This window comes from Oxyura jamaicensis, chromosome 12, assembly GCF_011077185.1.
Source record: "Oxyura jamaicensis isolate SHBP4307 breed ruddy duck chromosome 12, BPBGC_Ojam_1.0, whole genome shotgun sequence".
NCBI classification, from domain to species: Eukaryota; Metazoa; Chordata; class Aves; order Anseriformes; family Anatidae; genus Oxyura; species Oxyura jamaicensis.
This window is the reverse complement of record NC_048904.1, coordinates 2,922,825-2,944,258: the sequence shown is the minus strand read 5'-3', so window position 1 is coordinate 2,944,258 and position 21,434 is coordinate 2,922,825. Positions and strand designations below refer to the sequence as shown.

The 21,434-nt window shown below is 37.1% G+C and overlaps 1 protein-coding gene and 1 long non-coding RNA gene across 5 annotated transcripts in view; one reads left to right on the top strand and one right to left on the bottom strand.

Moving 5' to 3' along the window:
• The first annotated feature begins 2,426 nt into the window (after positions 1-2,426).
• On the top strand, positions 2,427-10,088 carry LOC118173176. The gene is made up of 3 exons (XR_004754070.1): positions 2,427-2,550; positions 3,038-3,165; positions 9,969-10,088. It is a non-coding gene; the product is annotated as an uncharacterized LOC118173176 (long non-coding RNA).
• The window catches only part of PTPDC1 (protein tyrosine phosphatase domain containing 1), a 23,898-nt gene continuing 5,685 nt past the window's right edge, over positions 3,222-21,434 (bottom strand). For 2 of the 4 annotated variants that reach the window (XM_035337490.1, XM_035337491.1), the window contains exons 2-10: positions 14,152-14,244; positions 11,297-11,468; positions 10,400-10,480; positions 10,055-10,173; positions 9,141-9,278; positions 7,330-8,534; positions 6,397-6,582; positions 4,879-4,989; positions 3,222-4,223 (exon numbers count right to left, since the gene is read on the bottom strand). In XM_035337490.1, coding sequence (XP_035193381.1) covers positions 4,107-4,223; positions 4,879-4,989; positions 6,397-6,582; positions 7,330-8,534; positions 9,141-9,278; positions 10,055-10,173; positions 10,400-10,480; positions 11,297-11,468; positions 14,152-14,236 — 2,214 coding nt within the window. In that variant the 5' untranslated portion in view covers positions 14,237-14,244 and the 3' untranslated portion in view covers positions 3,222-4,106. Of the gene's footprint in view, positions 4,224-4,878; positions 4,990-6,396; positions 6,583-7,329; positions 8,535-9,140; positions 9,279-10,054; positions 10,174-10,399; positions 10,481-11,293; positions 11,469-12,012; positions 12,595-14,151; positions 14,245-21,434 lie in introns of those variants that run through there. The other 2 variants (XM_035337488.1, XM_035337492.1) reach the window with 2 other exon arrangements.

Here is a 21,434-nt window from a genome sequence, read left to right as displayed (position 1 = left end):
AATGGCCCTTTATAGGTACTCATGCTAAAGAGTATGAAGCTTGAAGCAGGGAGCTTGCTTTGCTTTCTAAAATTCTGCAATTGTTTAAAAGGGAATATTGATCAGGCTGGATACAAACCTCTCAGAATTGGTCCTGTAGGACTTTTGATATCCATCGGATCTCCAGCCTCCTGTCTGGAGAGCAACTTTTCATTTGGCAAACATGGGAAACATCTCTTGCTAAGTTAATTTGTTGAAAGCATGTCCTATCTTTTTAAATTACTATTATTATTTTTATTAAGCTGCTACCCTATCATATGTCATAAATCAAAAGTAAACTGACTGCACTGTCATCTGTAGAAAATAGATGTGCAAAGCAGACCAGGTAGTGCCACTGAAACCTCTTATGCCATGTCACTGAAACAAAGCGAAATCATTTTAACCTCTACTACTAATCTCAGTGACGCTGTGCTCATGTGGGAGCTGCTGTCACTGCCCATTGCTTTTCTTCTGCTCTGTGCAGTTTGGCAGGAGAGGGAAAAGGAGGAACAGCAACAAATCTCAATTTATTATTTCTAGATGGGCTTTTACGGATTGTCCAGCAACCTGAAAGCACAAGAATGAAGCAAATATTGCATCCGGAAGTCACTGGCCATCAGAGACTTAAGATCCCTTTCCCTTCTCAAAACGTGTTATAAAGTAGCTAGATATGTGTGAACTATCCACACCGAAACTACATAGGGTAATACAGAAGAAATCTTTGTCAGCAGTCAGCAGTGCACAGTTGACATGCTGACAGACCCAGGCCTGGAATAAATAGATTTTGATCCAAGAGCCACAGGAGAATCTCAGCTCTTTGTTCCTGCACTATTCTGCGTGGGTGGAGAGAGAAAAAAATCAAGCATTTGCCTCAGAGCTGCACTCTGTTCTCAAGAGACACATGGAGCCAAGTAAAAGAAGTGGCAAGAGGAACTTATCTGCTAGTTACAGATTTGTCTTCATCCAGGAGTCAAAACGAACAAAAGATCCCATTGTATTTCTCACAGGAGACTCTCAATTGTTTTCACCAAGATGCAGAATAAACATTTACAATTAAAATTTGATAGAAATGGACATCTTATCCAAAGTAAATGAGTGCTGTCTCTGTATGGAAAATTCATAGGTAAAAATGGTGTGTGTTCCACATTGCCTTAGCATGTAACACTTAGAACCAGCCTGTAGCTGAAAGAACACCAATAGAGTAGTTCATCTGGAAGGGACCTTCAGAGATCGTCTAGTCCATCTGCCTGACCGCTGCAGGGCTAACCAAAAGTTAAAGCACATTAACGAGGACCATGTGATGGCTTGCAGGGATTAATTGCTTTGGGAGGAACACTCCAGACCTCGTTGACAGCCGGCATGATGTATTTCAGAGTATTTATATTTTCCCTTTATATGGCTAGAGAAAAGAGCTAAAAAAATCCTCACCAGTGGACCAGGACTTGCCCAAAGCCAGTGGAGAAGGTAGTGCCGACAGTCAGCCAGCTTGCTGCCAGAGCAGGACGAGGCGTGCAGAACCAGGTGAGTCCTTCATTTTGATTGAATTTGTGGTAGCGGAGGGACCAGACGCTCTCAGGCACTAAAGTTAATGCAACTGGTGCACTGCTGCATGAGGTGGCAGAGCACAAGCAGACGTTGTGGAAGGAGGCCTTTGGCATTGCTTGGGGTCAGAGGAAGCTGCAGTCCAGGCTGCCCTCGTGCCAGTTCACTGATGGACAGGGGAGTGAAAAGATCACAAAAGGCATAATTTGCATGTTCTTCTATTCAGGATTCTTCTAGTGACATTTTGATGGTCACCGTAACTCGCTGCAAGTTAGGAGTGAGCTGACTGGTGGACTTGACGCGAGAGAAGAAGACCAAAGCCAGAGTCCTGCTGTTATGGAGATGGGCAACACTGCACCAGCAGAGGGGTTTCTCGGGTATGGCATGGCTGAGGTTTATGGATTCTACACTTCAGACAAGACTTTGTGGTAAGGCTCAATTAAAGATGGTGTTTTGGGGGCTATTGTGGAGCAATATTCATAGCTGCCACCGATGCTGAGGTGACCTCTGGTGGGAGAGGATTTTTCTAGAGGAACAGAGGAGTCTGGAAATGCTAGTTGGGGTCCTCCTGTCCCATGCTGTCACTAGCTCCTGGCCATTTTGCTGCAGTGGGATGAGGTCATGGATTGTCAGCATGACCAGGCAGTGACAAGCACAAAGAGAAATCTGCCCACACACAACCCACAGCTGTGCGGCTGTCACACAAATCTGTGAGTCAGGTTTACTGCATCAGGAAATGATGTGGAAAAAGTGTGTTTGCAATCTAAGCATTTACATCACCCAGGTGAGAAATTAATTAAAAGGATGCTGCTATTTGTGAGTTTGCTGTTTCATTTAGATGGGCTGTTCTTGTTTTTTTTCCCATGGTGGCTTCAATCAGATGGGGTGGTTAGTTTGCTGGTAATTACAACCACATTTGTCAGTGAACCAAAAAAACGTACTAAGTGAAAAAGCACCCAGTTGTGCAATATCCATCTGCACGGACAGCCGGTAGGTAATTTTTCAAATGTGAACACTTGACATTAACTTCAGAAAGATTATTCTAGCTAGTTTTAATGATACACAGTCCTTGTTAATTATCCTAATTTAAACAATTCTGAGCTGGTCTCTATGCTCTGAGCATGCTAGCTATTTGGAACTGTTCCACTGTAGGTTTGCTACAGTTGAAATGTTGAAATAATTCCTTGGGAATTTATGACACCTGCAAATGCATCTTAGTTTTCCCAAGTCTAACGGCTAAGATATGCTAGCTAGAGCTAAACTGCACACTGTGCTGTACAGACTCTTTACAAAGCTGCTTTCGTGTATGTGATTCGTGTGGGAGATTTTAATTTCAAGTGTGCTTACTTCAAGATGATTCTACCAAAGTACTTGTTTGACTCTGAATCTGATGTATCACCATCTAACCGATCAAGTAGGTATAATTTATGTATATATAACTGGTCTATTTTTAACTCTAAATATTATTCATTTACAGTGCTAAATAAAAATATTTTGGAAACAGAGAAATTCTTATTTAACCACTTAAACATATCAAACTGGAAAAACTGCTGATCTCCAAAATGACGTTCCAATCTGAATCCTAAGGCTGTCACCAAAACCTCAGTATGATGATATCCCCGTTGTTCTGTCCTATTATATGGAAATACCACTACAAAGTGTACTGTAGATAAGATTTTCATTGATTATTTTTGAGCGTTATTCTGTTACATTTCTGTATAAGTTTTTGCTGAATATTAGTACAGAGAGAATTATATCCTTTTTAATGTTTGATAATTACATATTTTTTCCACTTAAAATAAGGTCTATAAAAGTTTAACTAGTAAGGTAAAACTTTGCTCTTACTCAAAGTATCTAAGATGACACAGCCTATCTTCCATTAAAAAAAAAATCTAACTTAAGACCTTTCTAACTTCACACCTAATATGTGTAATGTATTTCTCTTCTGCAACACCTTTTAGAAATACAGTTGTGACAATTATTTAAAGTAACTACAAGAAAAGAACTGTATCTGCTGTTAATAGTAGACCCTAAACTCTGTTCACTATTTGTCCTGATTTGAATTTTCCAAAAGGAAAAGTTTAGTAAGTTCAGTCAGAATTTATTTTTCTGCAAAGTAAAATCAAGTAACATTAATGTAAACATATTTAATGTTAACGCATAAACATTAACTCAATCCATTAAACCTTCAAGTACCATGGCACTGAATTTATGGCAACCTTGTAACTTGAAAATAGCATAGCTTGCCAATGACAGAGGAGTCTAAATCAGTAAATACATCTGAAGACAAGAGAACAGTTCACAAAATAAAAGCATAGTACTTGAAACCAAAATGCTACAGTACGGTCATACAGGAGCTGTTCGTTAGAACCATGTAGATAGAACAATTGTCACTAAAGCTCCCTCTAAAAAAAAAATATGTTTTGTTAGTAACTACTGTCACCTGAAGTTAAGGAAATCATACCAAATAGCACAGAATACAGTAGCTGGAAAATGCAAAATAATTTGGTAGACCTATCTAATTCTTCAGCACTGCCATGCAGAAATCAAGAGGGATTTTCTGTTCCTTCCTTAAGCCTTTTTCTTTTTTCTTCCAGTGTTTGTTTAAATACTTTTTTCAGGGTATTGTAAACATAGGGTCCATTTTCGGAATCGAAGCTTGTCTAATAAAAGGGAGAAAATTAAGTTCAGTTAAATAGATGTCACGTGACAAAACACAAAGTAGATGACCAACATTTTTAAAATCAGTTTTCAGATTTATCAAAGAAAGTATGTGTTGTGTTATGGAGTACTTAATACTGAGTATTTACAATTTTATCTGACTCAACATTGAAACAAACTAACTGGAGGAGAAGCGTCGTGATTGCTTTAACAGGTGGCATGTCTGTAGATTTACAAGGAAGCAATGAACTTTCTTTTCAAATAATTTCACCTGCTGAACTGCAATGTAATTTTAGAAAATAATTTAATCTTATGAAGAGTCCAAGTAGTAAAGGCTACTCCTAATGCCTAACTGTTCTCACCACATAGAAATTATCTTTTCCCTAATGTGAAGAAGTCCGTGAATTGGAATTGATCCAGAAATAGAAAAATGAGACTAAAGAACTAAGGGTGTAGTGACAGAACGTAATTTTGTTGAGAGTATTTCCTATCCTTTATGTAGGCTGGTTATTATAAAATATAAACTGAAATAGATAGCATGAGTACACTAAGTGTGAAGGAATTACTGTAATTTTTAACACAGAGGACTGCTCTGTTGATTTACCCTACATGATTTACAACAAATAAATATGATATCTTAGACAAATGGTTACTTGCCTTAGTGAAAGCTTTAATAGCACGAGCAAGTAAGGCCTCCTCCACATCAGCTGGTAGCATTTGCAAGTTCACCACACAGTGTAAAATACAAAGGATAGTCTGACACTGTTCCTGGTGGGTAAAAAGGAACAGCAGCTCGTTAGAAGAAATCTTTTCAAGAAAAACATTTAACTTTCCATTTTCGTTAATTGCTGTTCAAATATCAGACTGTGCCTTTCTGTATTGAAACCTTCAGGTGTAGGAGTTGGGGAGAATTTTTACAAGCCTTAAGAGCTTCTATGTAATTGTTTCAGTCATGATGGGAGAAACTCTTCTCTTGTGTATCTCAGACTATTCTGGAAATTTTGACAAGGTCAGGCATTCTTCTGGAGACCTGGCATTTCAAGGTTCCCAACACAAAAAGCACAACACTCACATGAGGTGGCCTAGAAAAAGTGAGATTAGATCTTTTCAGTCTCAAATGCTATGCACGTTAGCTCTTTCCCCAGCTAACGGAGCATGATCTACATCTCCTTCTGCCCTACCAAGTATCCTTCACCATGAAAAGAAGCTTGCAGAGAGACAAGGATGTATATAAATGGAGCAAAAGTATCCTTGGTGCTACTAATTCCCATCCCTTTTCCAAGGGGGGTTAGAGGTTTCTATTTTTATAGATTAAAAGTTGTTTTTATTTTGATACAAACAAATTTAAAACTTGATAGGGTGGAAGAATGCTTCAGGAAGAAACATGACATTTTGAGATGAAGAATTCTGAATGTCATGTCATGAAAGTGGTCACAGCGCACAAAGTCTGCCCACCTACTGATTAGAAGCTGTATTCTTGGATATTTAGAGGCTATTAAAAGGGGCCCTATATTTTTCACAAATACTTTGGAAGCAGTTCCCAAAGAATTATGGAATGAGTTTGTGTAATTAAGAGGTCAAGAACAGAGGTGGGTTTGTTTTGTTTTATTTACCCTGCATCTAGCTCTTTGGGGTAAGCACAATTAAGTGATTGTGGATCAGAAGTACCTGTTTCTCATTTCAGAATACAAATGGCCACAGTTCTGAATTAAGTAAAAGATTTTGGCCTCCCTTCTGTATCCTTCAATTGGCAAATTCTTCTTATTCCTTGTCCAGTTCTTCCAAAACTGATGGAGTATGATGTTTGTACAGGAAATACGACAACTGTTAAGCACAGCTGACAGGTTTGACATTAACAAAAGCCATATGAAAGTTTCTTGTTTTTGCCCCTGGATCTCCAACTGGAGAATTTGCAGGCATGCAAATGAAGTTGGGCTTCTACCAAATAAGTTTTAAAGATAACTCAGACCTTTCTTGTAATATTCATCGCGGTGGTATTGATTACAGCTCATGCTATTGAATATAAAAATAATCCTCATTTTGATTTTTAAAGAGATTCAAGTTTTCTTTAGAAAATACAATTTCCGTGTCTAAAGGCAATAAATGAATAGTTCAACATGTATTAACAAAATATACTTCACAGTAAAATAATGGATTGACATATGTAATATCTACCTTTCTTAGTAAGTTAAGTGCATCTTGTGATTCTATGCAATTTTTTGCCAACATGTCAATATCATCTTTGGATATAATAGGTTCTTTCAGTTGCTCAATCCAGGACCACATCAAGCTACAGAGGATGAAAGGATCTCTCTCAGTGCAGATTTTATCCCAAGCTCCATCTCGAGAATTCAATTCTTTCTTTAGGAGGAAAAAAAAAAAGGGGGGGGGGGGCCAAAGAGGGTGAAAATGAATCATCTATTTACTTTTACTAATGTTCTCTTTGATTGTAGCAGCACTTGGCTGCTTACATTCCAACATGAAAAGAAGACTTAACGGTTTCCAAAAAAAATATTTCTTTTTTTTCTTTTTCTAAAGCATCAACATTAATCAGAAGTAATACAAGTGATTCTTTAAAACAGAAGGATGACATAAATAGTGCAGCTCCGAATCTCCCAGTTATCTCCTAGAATATGTGAAATAGCTTTGGATTCCTACTTTAAAACAAATGGTGGTAGGAGGATTTGGTTTTGAGGATAAGCAATTAAGTTTCTACTAAATACTTTTACACACAGAATCCTCTGGTTAGTTCTGAGAAAGCACTGATTAAAAACAACATAGCTCTAACTTACTATCTGTAGTACTGTTATGCTATCAGCAATGAAGTTAAGCTACAGATAATAGCATCAGTTTTCATTAGTTCGTAAAATGAATGAACGCAACCAGAAACAATGTTCTAACCTCCAGTTAGATACCAAAATTTGTAGGTTCACTTCGTTTCCTATTGAAAGAGCTGGTGATAACTGACAAATATAATTATTTTCTTAACCAGAGCATAAATCTGTGTCTCAGCTCTTTTAGAGCACATGGTAGCATTTCTGTCATTCTAGGAATTAACCTAGGTGAAATATTGCAGAATATACAACATTGAGTCAAATTAAAAATTACCTGCCACATTTCTACCTTCTGCTTCACTTCTTCCTCCTCCAGAAATTCATTTATGTTTGCAAGTGCTTTTGCTGCCAAAACTCTTCGGCCTTCCAAACTTAATTCTGACTGCAGAACAATGTGTGGAATTGCCTCTGACAGATCTTTGCTACCTTGGCTTTCGCATCCAATGGAAAAGTTCACTTTAGAAGAAGAAGAATCAGAGTCCTCGGAGACGTAGACTTTTCTGCTGTACATGTTAGTCATGCGTTCTTTTCTGTGACCAATCTCATTGGCAAAATTTTGCCGTGGTGTTCTAGTTTCCCTGGAAGTGTGGATAGATGACAGACCTGAAGAGAAAGTTCTGCTGCGTTGTACTTCTTTGGTAGAGTTCCTTCTATGATGAACTGAAGATCCATCTTTTCGCCCATCCAAATTAAATTTAGTTTGACTCCAAATCGTACATGTATTACGCACCAATGCTTCTTTGTTTAAATCCAGCTGTGGCTTTTGGTTGTCTGTGGCAGAACACTCCTCACCACTGTTCTGTTTAAGTCTGTTGCACCGTAATATCTGAGCAGGTACGGTCCACACAGTTTCTGCTTGGTCTAAGAGGAACTCGGTTCTCCTTAAGTCTGACTCGCTATAGCTAAGACGCCTTTTCACATGAGTGAGAGGCTGAAGGCAGTCGACATTCCTTCTTTTCCAAAGAGGATCACATTCGTGTGCCAGGGAGAAAAGCGAATCCTGGGTCTCAAAGGTGGCCGAGTGGGCATGGGAGGAGTCCGACGTGTCACTGTCTTGCCTTGCCAGTTCGCTATCTAGCTGTGCAGACACCAGCTGAGAAACAGTCTTTTCAATTTCAGCTGAGAGATCTGGTATATCTAACAGTTCTGCTTCTATCACTTGTCTATTTTCTGCCAAGTCTAGCAACAGTTTGCAAACTAGATGAATGAGTTTTGGCACGTGTTTGAGATGCCTGCTCTCGTAACCATGGAGCAGATGTCTTTGGCGGGTCAGGTACTGGGACAGTGTCACCGTGTGTGCCTTGGGCTCGCAGCATGCAAACACATTTCTCAGAGGAATCAAAAACTGAGTGAATTCTCTGATGCACAGTAACTGCCCTCTAGTCTGAATAGAATTAGGCCTTTTTGCTCTGACAAAAAGAATTGCTTGATCAGCTGTCATTCTTGTTGCAAAAACTAAGTAGCAAGCTACTAGAACACCTGGGAAATATAAACACAAAAATTAGCTGAAGAACTATCAAACTGAAACAAACATTCAGAAGAACCATCGGGTAAAAATGAATGTAGGTACAGGTAGAGGTTTTGTGCCCCTTATTACCTGATGCTGTTAGGCAAGTATAGTTGCTTTTCTTGGACCACAAGATACAGTAAACCCACCCTCACTACACTTGAAGTGAGAGCTAGTTTCTCACCACAGCATTTCTAGGAGTTGCATCATAAGTGAACACAGGAGCGATGGTGGCTTCTACAGGAACAACTCAGGCAAATGAGTCTTGAAAGAGCCAGGAGTAATTGAAATTTTAGGTAACTTTTTCCCATCAAAAGAAAGCTGTCCCATTTGAATGTAACAGGGCATTATTGTACAGATTCAAAAATTTTCAAACCTTACAGGTTTCTGTTTTTAAACGTTAAAACTGATCTCTTCCACCACTGACAGATCATTTTCACAAATTTGTTTAGCATTTTTAACCACTATATAGATGTACATCTTGCAATGATACAGAATTTAAATCATTAAGTTATGACAATAGGGGTTTGCATCTTCAGAAAAACAGTTCTGTTGATCTTGCAGTAGAGCACACTTACCTGTCCGACCCAGTCCTGCATGACAGTGAACAGCTACCCTTCCTTCCTGCAACGCAAAAGCCATGACTTTTACCATATCAAGTATAGTAGTGAGAGATGCCACTCCATAATCCTTCCATCCAAAATTATAAAAATAAACTAAAATAAAAAGAGAGAGAGTTATTTGCTTTACTGAATGTGAAATTTTCAGTACTCTGTGCAGGGGAGAGATGACTAATAAATGATAGTATTAAAAACACATAAAGAATCTTAGGAGAAAATGACTACATATTGTTTGCAAGAGATTATTTTCCTATTTCAGAGTACTTTTGCTGTTTCACTTTGATAAATACATGACGCTAGCAAAGATTTGTCAAACTCAAATTCAGCTGGAATGTGAAAGATATAACAAAGCGGAGTGATTCATACAAAAATTACTGAGCTATACATAGGTAGAGCATAATCTTTTCTTTTTAGAAGTAAAAGCACCGCTTCAGTCCAAAGCTGTTTCTTATACAGAAGTACTTTTCCTCATCTCAGCATTTGAAAATATAAAAATACTGTCATTACAAATGTCCTTTAATCAAAAAATGTTCTATAGTCTAGGTAAGAAAACCTGAATTATACCAGAATTTGAAACAACATTAATGTTTTATGTGTCTGGGAGCTCAGAATAATAATTAAAAAAAAAAAAACAGCTGTTGTCCTTTCTTTATTCTAAATACCAGAATGTAAACCCTCTAATATCACTCTACATATATACAGTATTGGATAAGGTGTTATTCACTCTCAGTTGTATTAGCCAAGTTTTATGTTTACACCCTCTTTTGTACAACATTTCTTATATAGCTGCTTTTAATACGTGAGAATTCAAGTAAAAATATCTGGTGCTGAAGTGAATAATTAATGGGGAATGGCAGCAGGAGTGAACTTACTTCCAGCCTCCATGAAAGCTTCAGGAAGGTAAGTGAAACCACTTTCTTGTTCCAACGGATTCCCACAGCTCGCATGCTCCCCAGGACGCTGAAGGTTAATTATGGTTTTTATGCCACATCTTAAGGAAGGAATAGATGAGTCTAAGCATTATATGCAACCAAAATCTTATTATCCCTTATTTTCTGAAACACGCATTTATTCTTAGGGGAGAAAAAAATCGTTATACTGTTGCATCAGTAAAATGAAAGGATCTTTAGCAACAATCCAAATGTGTGTTGAAAGAGAAAATGGACTGGGAATTACATGAGTAATACCTACAATAAATAATGAGAAAATTTTGTTACCTTTCAAACTGCTCAATAATGTTGTACTTTTCAATTAATTCTGTTGAGGGTCGAGCCATAGCCAGTATGTTATCTGTTATCCTAAGAAATTAAAAAAGTAGTCATTTTTATTACTGGCACACTAATAAAGATGATAATGATATTATTAATAATTTCCCCGGTATGAATTTGCTACGATAAGATTACTGTGTGATTTTTAAGAAAGATAGAAACACATTGCTGATTAACTAGAAATGATTTTTCAAAAAATTCTACTATCATACAGCATTACTGGTAAATCCTATTAAACTAATACAGGTATTACATACCAAAAAACCATTACTTGAACTGTTTAAATGCCAGTCCAATTAACGTATTAAAAATTCATTTGAATAAAAATCTGGACCGATCTCTGTTTGTCCCTTTAAGGCTTGTATGCTTCTCAATCGCATTCACTGTTACTGTTAAGAATTTAAAAGATATATTTCACATGAATAATACTGCGTATGAATATGCTTTTTTAAACACATACATTATTTCATCTACAGTAACTGTTTTTACTTTGACATTCTATTATGACCACGTTTAAATTCATTTGCATTTTAAATCTTAGCAAGAACTGTCTGTAACCCAGAATATATATATATATATATATATATAAAATTCATGACATAGGTATTTATTCTTTGGGATCTGAACCAAACCTATTGGAAGTACCCAGAAGTCTCTCATCATTTTTACAGGGCTATGTACAATGGCTATTATGGTTTACTCTTAATTTGTAATTTTGAATCATTATGTTTTATACTTAACTTGGAAGTGGTTGATTTGAAAAAAAAAAATCTTAAGTATGATTCTCTCATTTAATAACTATACTGGATCCAGTTACATTTAGTGACAGTAAATGCTGCATACTACCAAGAAGAGTAGAGCCCTTTAATGGCTTGCTCCTGGTCACTCCATCGAGCTGGGTTCTCATACTTGCAAGCACGTCCACCGCACGCCATGGAGCACTGCATGTGACCAGGAATGACATGGCGAAGGCGCTCCCCTACTTTAGTGTATTTTGCTGTTGGACGCCTTGAACTTCCTATAACACAAGCAAAAGAAGTCAGTAAGGAGGCTTACAAATTCATTTCCACCTTAAAAGCATCTGTTCAGCCTTAAATCGACAAAGTTACAAAGAGCATACAGACATGAAATACATAAATTTACAACTCATTTTTCAACATGGACCTTAAGGATTCTGAGGAAAAAAAAATGAAGTTGCTTTTTCTCACAGCAAATTTGATCTTTCTGATGAAGTTATAGGTGTGCGATAACCTGTGCAGCAGGACAGATGTCACTGTCATCTTCCACCTAAAATCAAACATAGTTAGTCGTGTACTGGGTATATGTATGAAGTTGTGCTTCTGTTTATCTGTTCTCTGTAACTGAGCTGTTAGAGTGAAAAGCATGTATAATACTCAAATATGAATCTATGAATGAAATATAAAATACAGAAAAAGAAGATTTCAAACAGTATGTTATGGATATATATGTAATACAGTCAGCAGAGCAAAAGCATATGAATTGAACAACAACAACAGCAACAAAACCAGAACTGCCAACAGTTTGAATGAAAACTACTTTACTCTTTTTTTCAGGGAAAGTTGCATCCAGCTCCTCGGGGCTCAGAGATGATATCGCCACCATAACGCGCTGAGTTGATGATGAGAGTACCTCTACCACTGAGCTCCGGCGCCTCTGGATTATGCGGAGAAGGGGATCGGAGGAAGAATGCCTCCGGCCCTGGAAAAAGTTGCTAAAAATACTGGCAGCTGAACGCCTCCGGGGTGAGCCCTGCATGACTGACCAGCCCCAGTGACGGTGTAGCAGGGTGCTGAGGACGCGCTGATCGAACACCCCAGTTGTTCCGTTGCCGAAGTTGCAGGGATGTGCAGCATCCTCCCGCCCGCTCCAGCAGCCAGAAGGCAGGGGCTGAGCTGTCACCATAGTAACTTGCAGCCAGCCCCAAGGCAGCGAGATGCTGTAGGGGCTGGTTCTGGTTGGGACAAGCTGTTCTGCCGCCGATGAAAATAGTTGCATTTCAAGTAGATAATTTTGGAAATGGACCGGGAACAACCAAAACATTTTCCGTAAACAATGTGAGTATTTTAGTTGGTCGTAAATAACATACATTCAGAACTCGCTAAGGCACAAAATAGTATATTCAAAAGAACAATCAGAATGCAGTTGGGGGCTCTGCTTCCTGAGAAATCTGTAAGTACATTATACTCCCCCACCTCTTGGGTTAACATTCCACAACCACCTCTCTCCCTCCACTTAGTTGCTCCAAAATGCATCATTAGCTCTGTAATGATTGGGATTAGTGTGTTCCTACTGAAATGGCTCAGTACATGATGAATTGTAGACTGTTCGCTCTGGACCATTCATATCTTCAACAAAACACAATTTGTTACTCAAAACAAAAGGCTTATTTTTTTTCAGGGCACAGCTCTTTTATTAACCAAAGCTGTTAGCCCTACAGACTGAGATAAAGCAGATTATGGGGAGGAGAAGATGCATTGGTTGAGTGCTTTAGGCTTATGAAGGTAGATATTAGGTGGCAAATTGCCTCCCTCTTTGCTTCTAGCATGGTGAGAAAGAGCTGGCCAGAAGCTCAAAAACAGGACTGCTGTTTTCAAAAGCACAAAATTCTTATGCAACTATGTGGAGAACAAACTACAGAAATATTTTTAAAAAATAATTAAAAAAAAAAAAAAAAAAAGTAATCCCATTGTTTGTACATTAGACTGGATGTTAAAGGGGAAAGCCTGGGGAAATAATGAAGAAAACTCACCACAGCTTTGGTCAACTGACAAATAAATCCTGTTGCATTTTCCTAAGGAAAACACAGTCTGTTTGATTTTTTCTTTGGTATTATGAAAACAGGATTTTTTAAAGAGAAATTGCACATGAGAAAGCTCTCTTGATAAACATTCCTCAGGTAAGCATGTACTATTTTCTTCTAGGTACTGAACAGGAATGGAGTGACTGAATTTTGAATACTGCTCCCCAGCTCTTAAGACGCAGTAAGGTTTTCTGTAGATACCAGGCATTAATCATTGGTACTGATGTGATACGAGAAAGGGAAAATGTTAAAGCTGACTGTTACCTGTCATCTCAAAGATCTGACTATCCTAATAAAGCTGATATTAGGAGATGAGAAAATATTTGAATGTATTTTTATATTGGGTGTTAAGCTGAAGAAGGAAGGAGATGAAAGAAGCTACTTCAAGTGCTACCTATATCCAGCAAACACAAAAAAAATGCTTTCCAGTTAAATCACATGGCTTTCTTATATTTAATTCTTATTCTTTCTCTTCCCAGAATCTTTTCTTCAGGATATATTAAATGATGGAGTCAGAAATGAGCAAGATAAAATGCTGCACACCATATTTTTCCATACTATGATTTGCAAGTACTCACTAAAGTAAGACTTGAATTATTTTACTATAGAATTCTTTTTGTTGAAGAGTTGTTTGTACTTTCAGAGAGCAAGGCGGTTTCTGAACATGGAAATGACGTAGTTTCTTTAATTAAGAGACTTGACAATATGGAAGTAACATAAAAGCTTAGAAGCGCATCACGGTGATAATGTTATGCAGTTTGTTTTTGCTAGAGACATTTTAAGATTATAGTTTGATAATAATACATCTTTTCCCTATGGAAAAAAAATCATAATTTCTTTAAGCACTGTTTATGAATGGCATATCAGAGAAAGTTATTACCTGAACTCATATTTGCAAGATGTACGCTGCTCTCTAGCAATGAAGAATATGGTAGTTCATTTTGCAGCAAAACTCCAGCAGCCATTGCAGTACCTGTTGAAACAGTAGTGCGTTCATCGTAAATCTACGATACACTCAACAAAGCAAAATGAAGCTGAGTTAAAGTTGAGTACCTGACACATGGTTGGAAAGTTGCCCCAGGCTTAAGATTGGGGCAGTCAGACATGGACTGTACTTTGTTTTTGATGTGCAGTCATCTTAAAATTCAACTGCTTCACTGTCTGCCCTAGCAATTTGAAGTTCACTTAATTGTGTATTTCTAGCTCCAGAGTCTGGCTGACTGCGTACTTCAAACTGTGCTTTATAGGGACAGGAGGCACTCAACTAGATGCCTTTAATGTAATGCCATCTTGATTTTCTCAAATTTGTAAAGGTAACCATACAACTCTAAGCCTTTAACTGGAACCTTCCAAGGGGCAATTCCAGCAAATCTAATGATACCAGAATGGCAGCACAATTTCTCAATCATACCATTCATACTTTTAGCTGATACTTGCCCAACAGACTATCCACAAGGTACGTCCTTTCTCTGCTCTCCTCCCTCCACTCTGTTTTTGGTATGATGGCAAGTTTGAAATCACATATATGAAGATTCCCTTCTAAAAACAAAAGTGAACCCAAGACTTCCTCTAAGCAGAAAACGTATTTTAATACAATTTCTAATACAAAGCAAGTCATTTTCTGAAGAGACTGTATCTGACAAAGAGAACAAAAAGAAGGCTGTAAACACGAACACGTCAGTCACTGAGATGTGTAAGTAAACCAACTACATGGATCCTGACTGAAAATTTTTACCCATTAAAAGATCTCTTCCTCTTATCTCAATGGTATTACATAGTTGCAAATGTAGTATTAAAAATAAAAAAATATACCAAGTTAAGTATGTCTCCACTGTAACTATTGAAACTTTTCCAGACAAACCTTCTGTCCCATATTTTGCAAAAACAGTATCAGAATTTAGCAGCATAAATAGTGTTTTGAAAGATTTACTAAAAATATTGAAAAAAATGAAAATAAAAAGTAATGCAGAGATTATGTGGTAAACAGTCAGTACTGTGTTGAAATTAGGTATTAACTGCTTGCTGCTTACTGTCCACTCTTTATCTATAATTCTGCATAATTAAGTATCTGAATAGAGGCACGTAAAATTTCCATAATTGATATTACACTGTCTGCCACGTAGTTGAATAAATTGAAATTATTCTTCCAACCATGCTTATGGATTTTATTCGATATCAAAGTCACCTCGTACAACTCTGTCCTTTTCAAGATGCTTGCAGGTGGGAACCGAATATACATGCCCATTAAAAACGTTTTAATACTGCTGCATCAGTGGCCCCCAAAAGATGAGAATTGTGTTTGTTTGTGAAAGCCAAGAGGCCTTTCAAAACTTAAGTGATGTTAAGGAATGCATTTCTAATGTAAATCTGTATATTATTAAGAATATTCATTCAGATCATTCAGATGAATCTTACTGTAGACTAAAGGGTATCCTGAACATTTTCTACTCAGCTACTTGACCGTCTGGCTGCACTTTAACAAGTCAATGCCTTTAATAAAGAGGCAGGAATACAGGCATAACTTGCATTCTATTTTGAGCTCTAATTACCTTAATTACCTTTTTCTTTTTTTTCTTTTTCCCTCCCCAGTGGACTTTGAAATCAGTAATGGATGGCTTTCACGATCAGAGGAAACTCAGCAGCTAAAGAAATATTTCTATTTCTTGGAAATTTCTCTCAAAAATCTTAATAGCTTTTCCAGATAACATACAAGCATTTGAAAAAGTCAGATGTAATCATGCGGGCGGCAGAATCACCACCAGTCACGCTGTTCTGACAATGAACGGTAGCTGCCAGAGAAAACCAAGACAGGCTGTGTCCCACTAAACCAGGACACAGCTCTGTATGATTCCCGCATGCGGAGGATTGTGGGTGAAACACCTATATCCTGAAAAGGCCATCATCTTTCCCTAAAATATTCTAGAATTAAAGCTTCAAGCTAAGTTGGAAATCTGGCATTTCTAACATTTGTAGTTGAATTTACAAAGTACCAGATTTTTAACAAAGTTTTGGATATGCAGTATAAAGCACTTCGTGAAATTGTTGGAAATAGAATTTGATTTCTTGAGCTTTTACTGGAGGCAGTGTTTTTTTATGTATGCTAGGACTGAGTCCAGGCAACTCTTTCTGAATCTATAGTTCCATGAAATCATTGCTTTTTAAATATTTTTCCATAGTCTGTATCTGTGTTGCAAAAGGTGAAACAGCTCACTGTGATTTGTTTGAAAATGTAAGTGAATTTACTATAGAGTTATTTAATCACAAACTAGTAGGTTGCTCAACGCAGACTACAGATTCATGTAATACCTGTGCTGCACCTGTCTGAACAATATGCTTAACAATAAATGCAAATAATTTTCTTGAAATATGAAATAAAGAATATGAATTATTTAAATAGAGACCGAGTTTTCCAGACATACGTCGTAGGCCATGTCAGAATGAATACTGTATTACAGAAAGTCTCCATTGAAAAATGAAGACTTACATGCTACAGCAGTATTACCTGCAACTTACTGGTAAAATAAGGCTACTTGGAACAATAAATGAAACCAAGCATCATCAGTTAATTACTGTATTTCACAGACATTTATGTATGCCTGTTTAGTTTTCCTATTTGCCTGTACCCAGTGTTAGACAGAAGAAATGAGATGAAATAGTGGAGATATTTCTATCAATCAAAATTACTTTCCTCTTTTCTTTTTTTTTAAACCAGACCAGGTCTTTACAGAAGAGGGAGGAGATGCAAACATACCTACAATATATAAAATACTAGCAAGATTGCTCAAAATGGAAGAGCTAAACAATGTGTTATATTTTTAACAAATTAGGCCTCCCTCACATTTTTTTAAAGATAGACCAAATCTATATTTCCTGTTCTGCACGACCAGGCAATTCCAATTATCTGTTTTGTTGTGTATTTTTCTGAAACAAGCAAACAAAAAGTTAAGTAAGATTGTGATAAGAGTTTACAGAGAAATGATGCACTCCTTGAACAAAGGTAAGAAGTTTTCTTTGGGGACAGGAAGTACTATTTCAGGGTTGTTACTACAGAGAGGGGTATTACTGTCCTGCGATAAAAACAGTGTTAAACGCTAAAATAGTGGCTGGGTAAAATAAACAACTCTCCTGTTGTTTCTCTAATGTATCTTTTAGTTTTAAAAAGGTCCTCTTCAGCATTTTGTTCATCACGTTAACACTTGATAGACGCTAGAAAAAAAAACAAGTCTCAAATGTTATTCCAGGTCACGTTCCTTACTGGCTCCCCGAGGGAACTGAGTCACGTGCCTTGTGGCAATCATGACACCACCTTAATCAGATCCCCTCTGTTATCTGGGTGACATGCATTTCTATTGCCATGACAGCAAAGAGGCTGGCCTTTTAATCCTGCTATCACAATTTAAGAAATGGAGCAGTGTCTTAGGTGATGTTCCATCTCTGTATTTTATCATGGGAAGCAATGTCATTAAGCTTGCATAAACACCACAGGTAGTGCAACCAAAAGGTAGTAAAAATACCATTGATGATGGCTGACTGCAGTAATCAGCAGAACCCCATTGCCCAGGAAAAGAAGTGTTCATTGAAATCAGACATCAAGCCCTAAGCGGGTATTTCAGCAGGTCCCTCTGTGGCGTGGATTTTGTACTTGTTTTGGTGTCTCTTTACCTCATTTCTTTTTTCCCTGTTTTTGAGCAGACCAATCCCTAACAGAAGGGATGTATCAGCTTTTGTTGCCTGTTGGTAGCACTGCTGATGCACCTGTTGCATTTGATAACATGCATCATCTTCTCAGAGGTGAATTTCTTGCAGAGGAAATAGTATGGGCACGCTGTGCTGCCTTTGGTGAGCTCAGTCTCTGCTCCCACTTTCTTTCTAAGGAGTGATGCAGCCTCTGGTCTACATCCATTTCCTCTGGAATGAAAGCTTCTCTTTGAGAAGATACAGGCTAAGTAGCCAAATGCCATGCAGCAAGTAGGAAAAGGGAGAGATCAGCGATCTGCAACCAACTTGGCAGACTTGGCCAGGAGGAGCATACAGGAGGCATGCCTTCCTGGTTCACAAGAGCACGCAAAAAGGAAGATTCTTTCGTAGAATTTCAGGACCTGGAAATCGGTGGTTACTAATAGTGGAGTCCTAGTTCTTCAGATTTGTATGGATTTGGTAACTAGAATATGACAGGAGACCACATATTCCAAAAGATTATTTTTTATGTTAACATGAGAAACCTTGGATAAGCTTTCAAGTTTTTAATGTCGGTGTATAAGAAAAGCTATTTTAAACCTCAAATATATTCATGCAATAGAGGCAAATGCTGATGCTTATGCTTGTCATATAAGATGTGGGGATTGTTTTTTACTATTTTCTTGCCTTTTAAAATGAATTGTTCTCTCCCCTCTTGCATTCACATATAAGTAACTAACCAGTGGCTAATTTTTAAAGCAACATAGTCAACTGCAGATGCAGGTGGGGGCCATATTAGCTTAGCACCTATGCCCATCATTAAAATTCACTCTGTGGCCTGATTCTCTGAGCACTTACCTTCTTCAGTAGCTTTGCTTTTGTGAGCAGTCCCATAGAAGTCAACAGGGTATTTGTGTAAATGGAAGATTTCATGGGATAAAGTTTCATTGCCAAAATGCAAAGTTCTGGAAACTGCACTAATTAATTTATGTAACTAAAGATAACTCAGGTAATTAAGCAAAAATATGATCATGTACTGAGGACTGTTTTATAGTTACTAAAGTGGTTAAGAGCTAATAAATTATAACTTGGTCATTGAATTCAGGTTTTACATTTGATGATATAGGCAGATCGTTAACATTTTTGACAGAAAAATCTACGCACACTGACGGGTAGTTAGTGACTTCCCCAGGAAGCACTGGTAAATGAAATCACGTTTAAAAGTACAACACACTAGCTAATTTGAACATTGCCAGAAATAACAAAACATTTATCTCTAAAGTTTTAGAAAAATAGTAGATAACTTTTTTCTTTAAACTTGATCATTAAGTTTCTTGTTTAATGCATATTGCAGTAAAAAAAATCACTAAGACATATCACAAATACTTAAGCTACAAGTAAGAGGCTTGACGGCAGTTAGCCTTGAGCACACACATTTCAATAGGCACGCACCTCACTTCCCTAGGCTTGCTTGATATTTAAAATGTTTACTTCCTATGAGCAAACACAAGAAAATCAGAAAAGGAAAATAAACACAGAGCTATAGGACAAAGGGAAGATAAGGTAATAACTTGAACACATGTTCAGCTATGTGGAATTTATACAGCAGAACAATACTACAGCTGTTGTCAAACTATGGTGATTTCACTGCGAAGGCAACAAAAACTAATTTGTTATTTCTATGAGTTGGGTTGTTGCTTTTTTTTTCCTTTAGGAAAAAAAGATCATCATCTGTTTTAATTAAAGGTGAATGTCATTTAATCATTAAGCATGATATTTACAAAGGACTATAGCTCCTTTCATGTACAAAAGACACAAAAGAATATAATTCGTTAGAAAATTATGTAGGTGTTGCTCTGGTGATTCAGTATTTGCTATTAATAGTTTTTTTTTGATATAAATAGCAAGAAACTGCAACCTAAGATGATGGACAGGTCTACCAATTGACTTGATTCATCTCATTAAGTCACGTCAGCTTTCTGTGATAGCGTTAACGCAGTTGTTAAGAGAAGTTATTTTAAACTACCTTGAACAGGTTGGCAACCAGTAATTACTATTGAGAATTATAAAGGAGATGGTGTAAAAATGAATAAATTAACTGTTCTACAAAGAAAAATGAGTGACTCATATTATGGATCATGAATATCGTGTTTACTAAGACTAGTAGATTTGTAAGACTACATAGAGAAGAATGAAATATTGTCAGCACTGCTGAGTGCTTACTGAAAGCATTCATAAGTGGAAAAGTTTTAAAACTGAACTCTATGACTTAAAAGAAATTATTTTTATATTGCAGATAGTCAAAACCAGCAAATTTACATGAATTTTAATGTAGAATTTCAGTAATTTCAGTTTAACATCTTACCTGTTACCCTGCAAAAAGAGTGAGTGAGTGTTGATCCCTTCATTGCTGCACTATCAACTTCAAGCAATATATTGTAGGGAATTCGCATTTACAAAAGAGATGCTGAATGGTGTTGCCACAGTATTTCCTGTAGCTAATTGGATTCGTGATGGTAATCTGGGAGGAGCCAGTAACTTATCTTTTCTTAAGACTGTATGAGGAATGCCTTACAGACGATGCAGATAATCGTCCCATAAACTTCTTTCTGTGTCTGCCTGATTTTAAAGGGATTGAGGCGAACAGGCCACACCAACCTGTTTTAATTACTGAATCCTCCGTATCGTTCTGCTTCATCCATTCCGTTCACCTCATTTTCCTGTTATCAACCACTAGTAAATGTGTGTGTCTACATGTGCCAGACCTCTAAGCATACAGTTAAAAAAATCATTTGGGGAATGTACCTTAATTGCAGTTAAACTGATACAGTAATTTTATAACAACATGTAAAGAAACTAAGTCTCTTGTTCGTATCTGTGGTTGTACCCTGAACAAAACTTACTATTTTTCAAATGCTATCATTAAAGTATGTAAATCGAGTGTAAATTAACTGTATTAAAATGAACACCTCAAAAGCAGAAGAAAAATAAGTTCTGAATGTAGAGGATGAGATCTACCAAAAAAAAAAAAAAAAAGGACTTAAAAAAAAAAAAAGGGACTTTGTTGACTTACCTAAGGTGAGCTACAGTAAGAAAAGATAAAATAGGATAAGAAATTCTATTTTACTAAACCAATTTCAACTACTAAATATCATCTGACAAGAAGAAAGGCTTTTGTCTATTTCCACAGCTTACCTACACGTTTTATTAAAAAAAAAAAAAAAAAGCTAGTGTTAATTAAGTGCTTACTCACTATTTGTCATTAAAAATAGCCCCCAATTACTTAGAGAAAAAGAAAGTACTAGCGCAAGCTTCTGTGAATGGGATGTGTGTATTATTTGAACAAGCAAGGACACCAACCTACAGGAGACAACTCAAGACTAACGCCAACGTACTTGTGCTCTGAATGAACACCTGCCTTACTTTGGCCAAGAGAGATGGGGCATGCACCAGGACTGTCTGGTTTCATTAATTTTCCAAAATAAT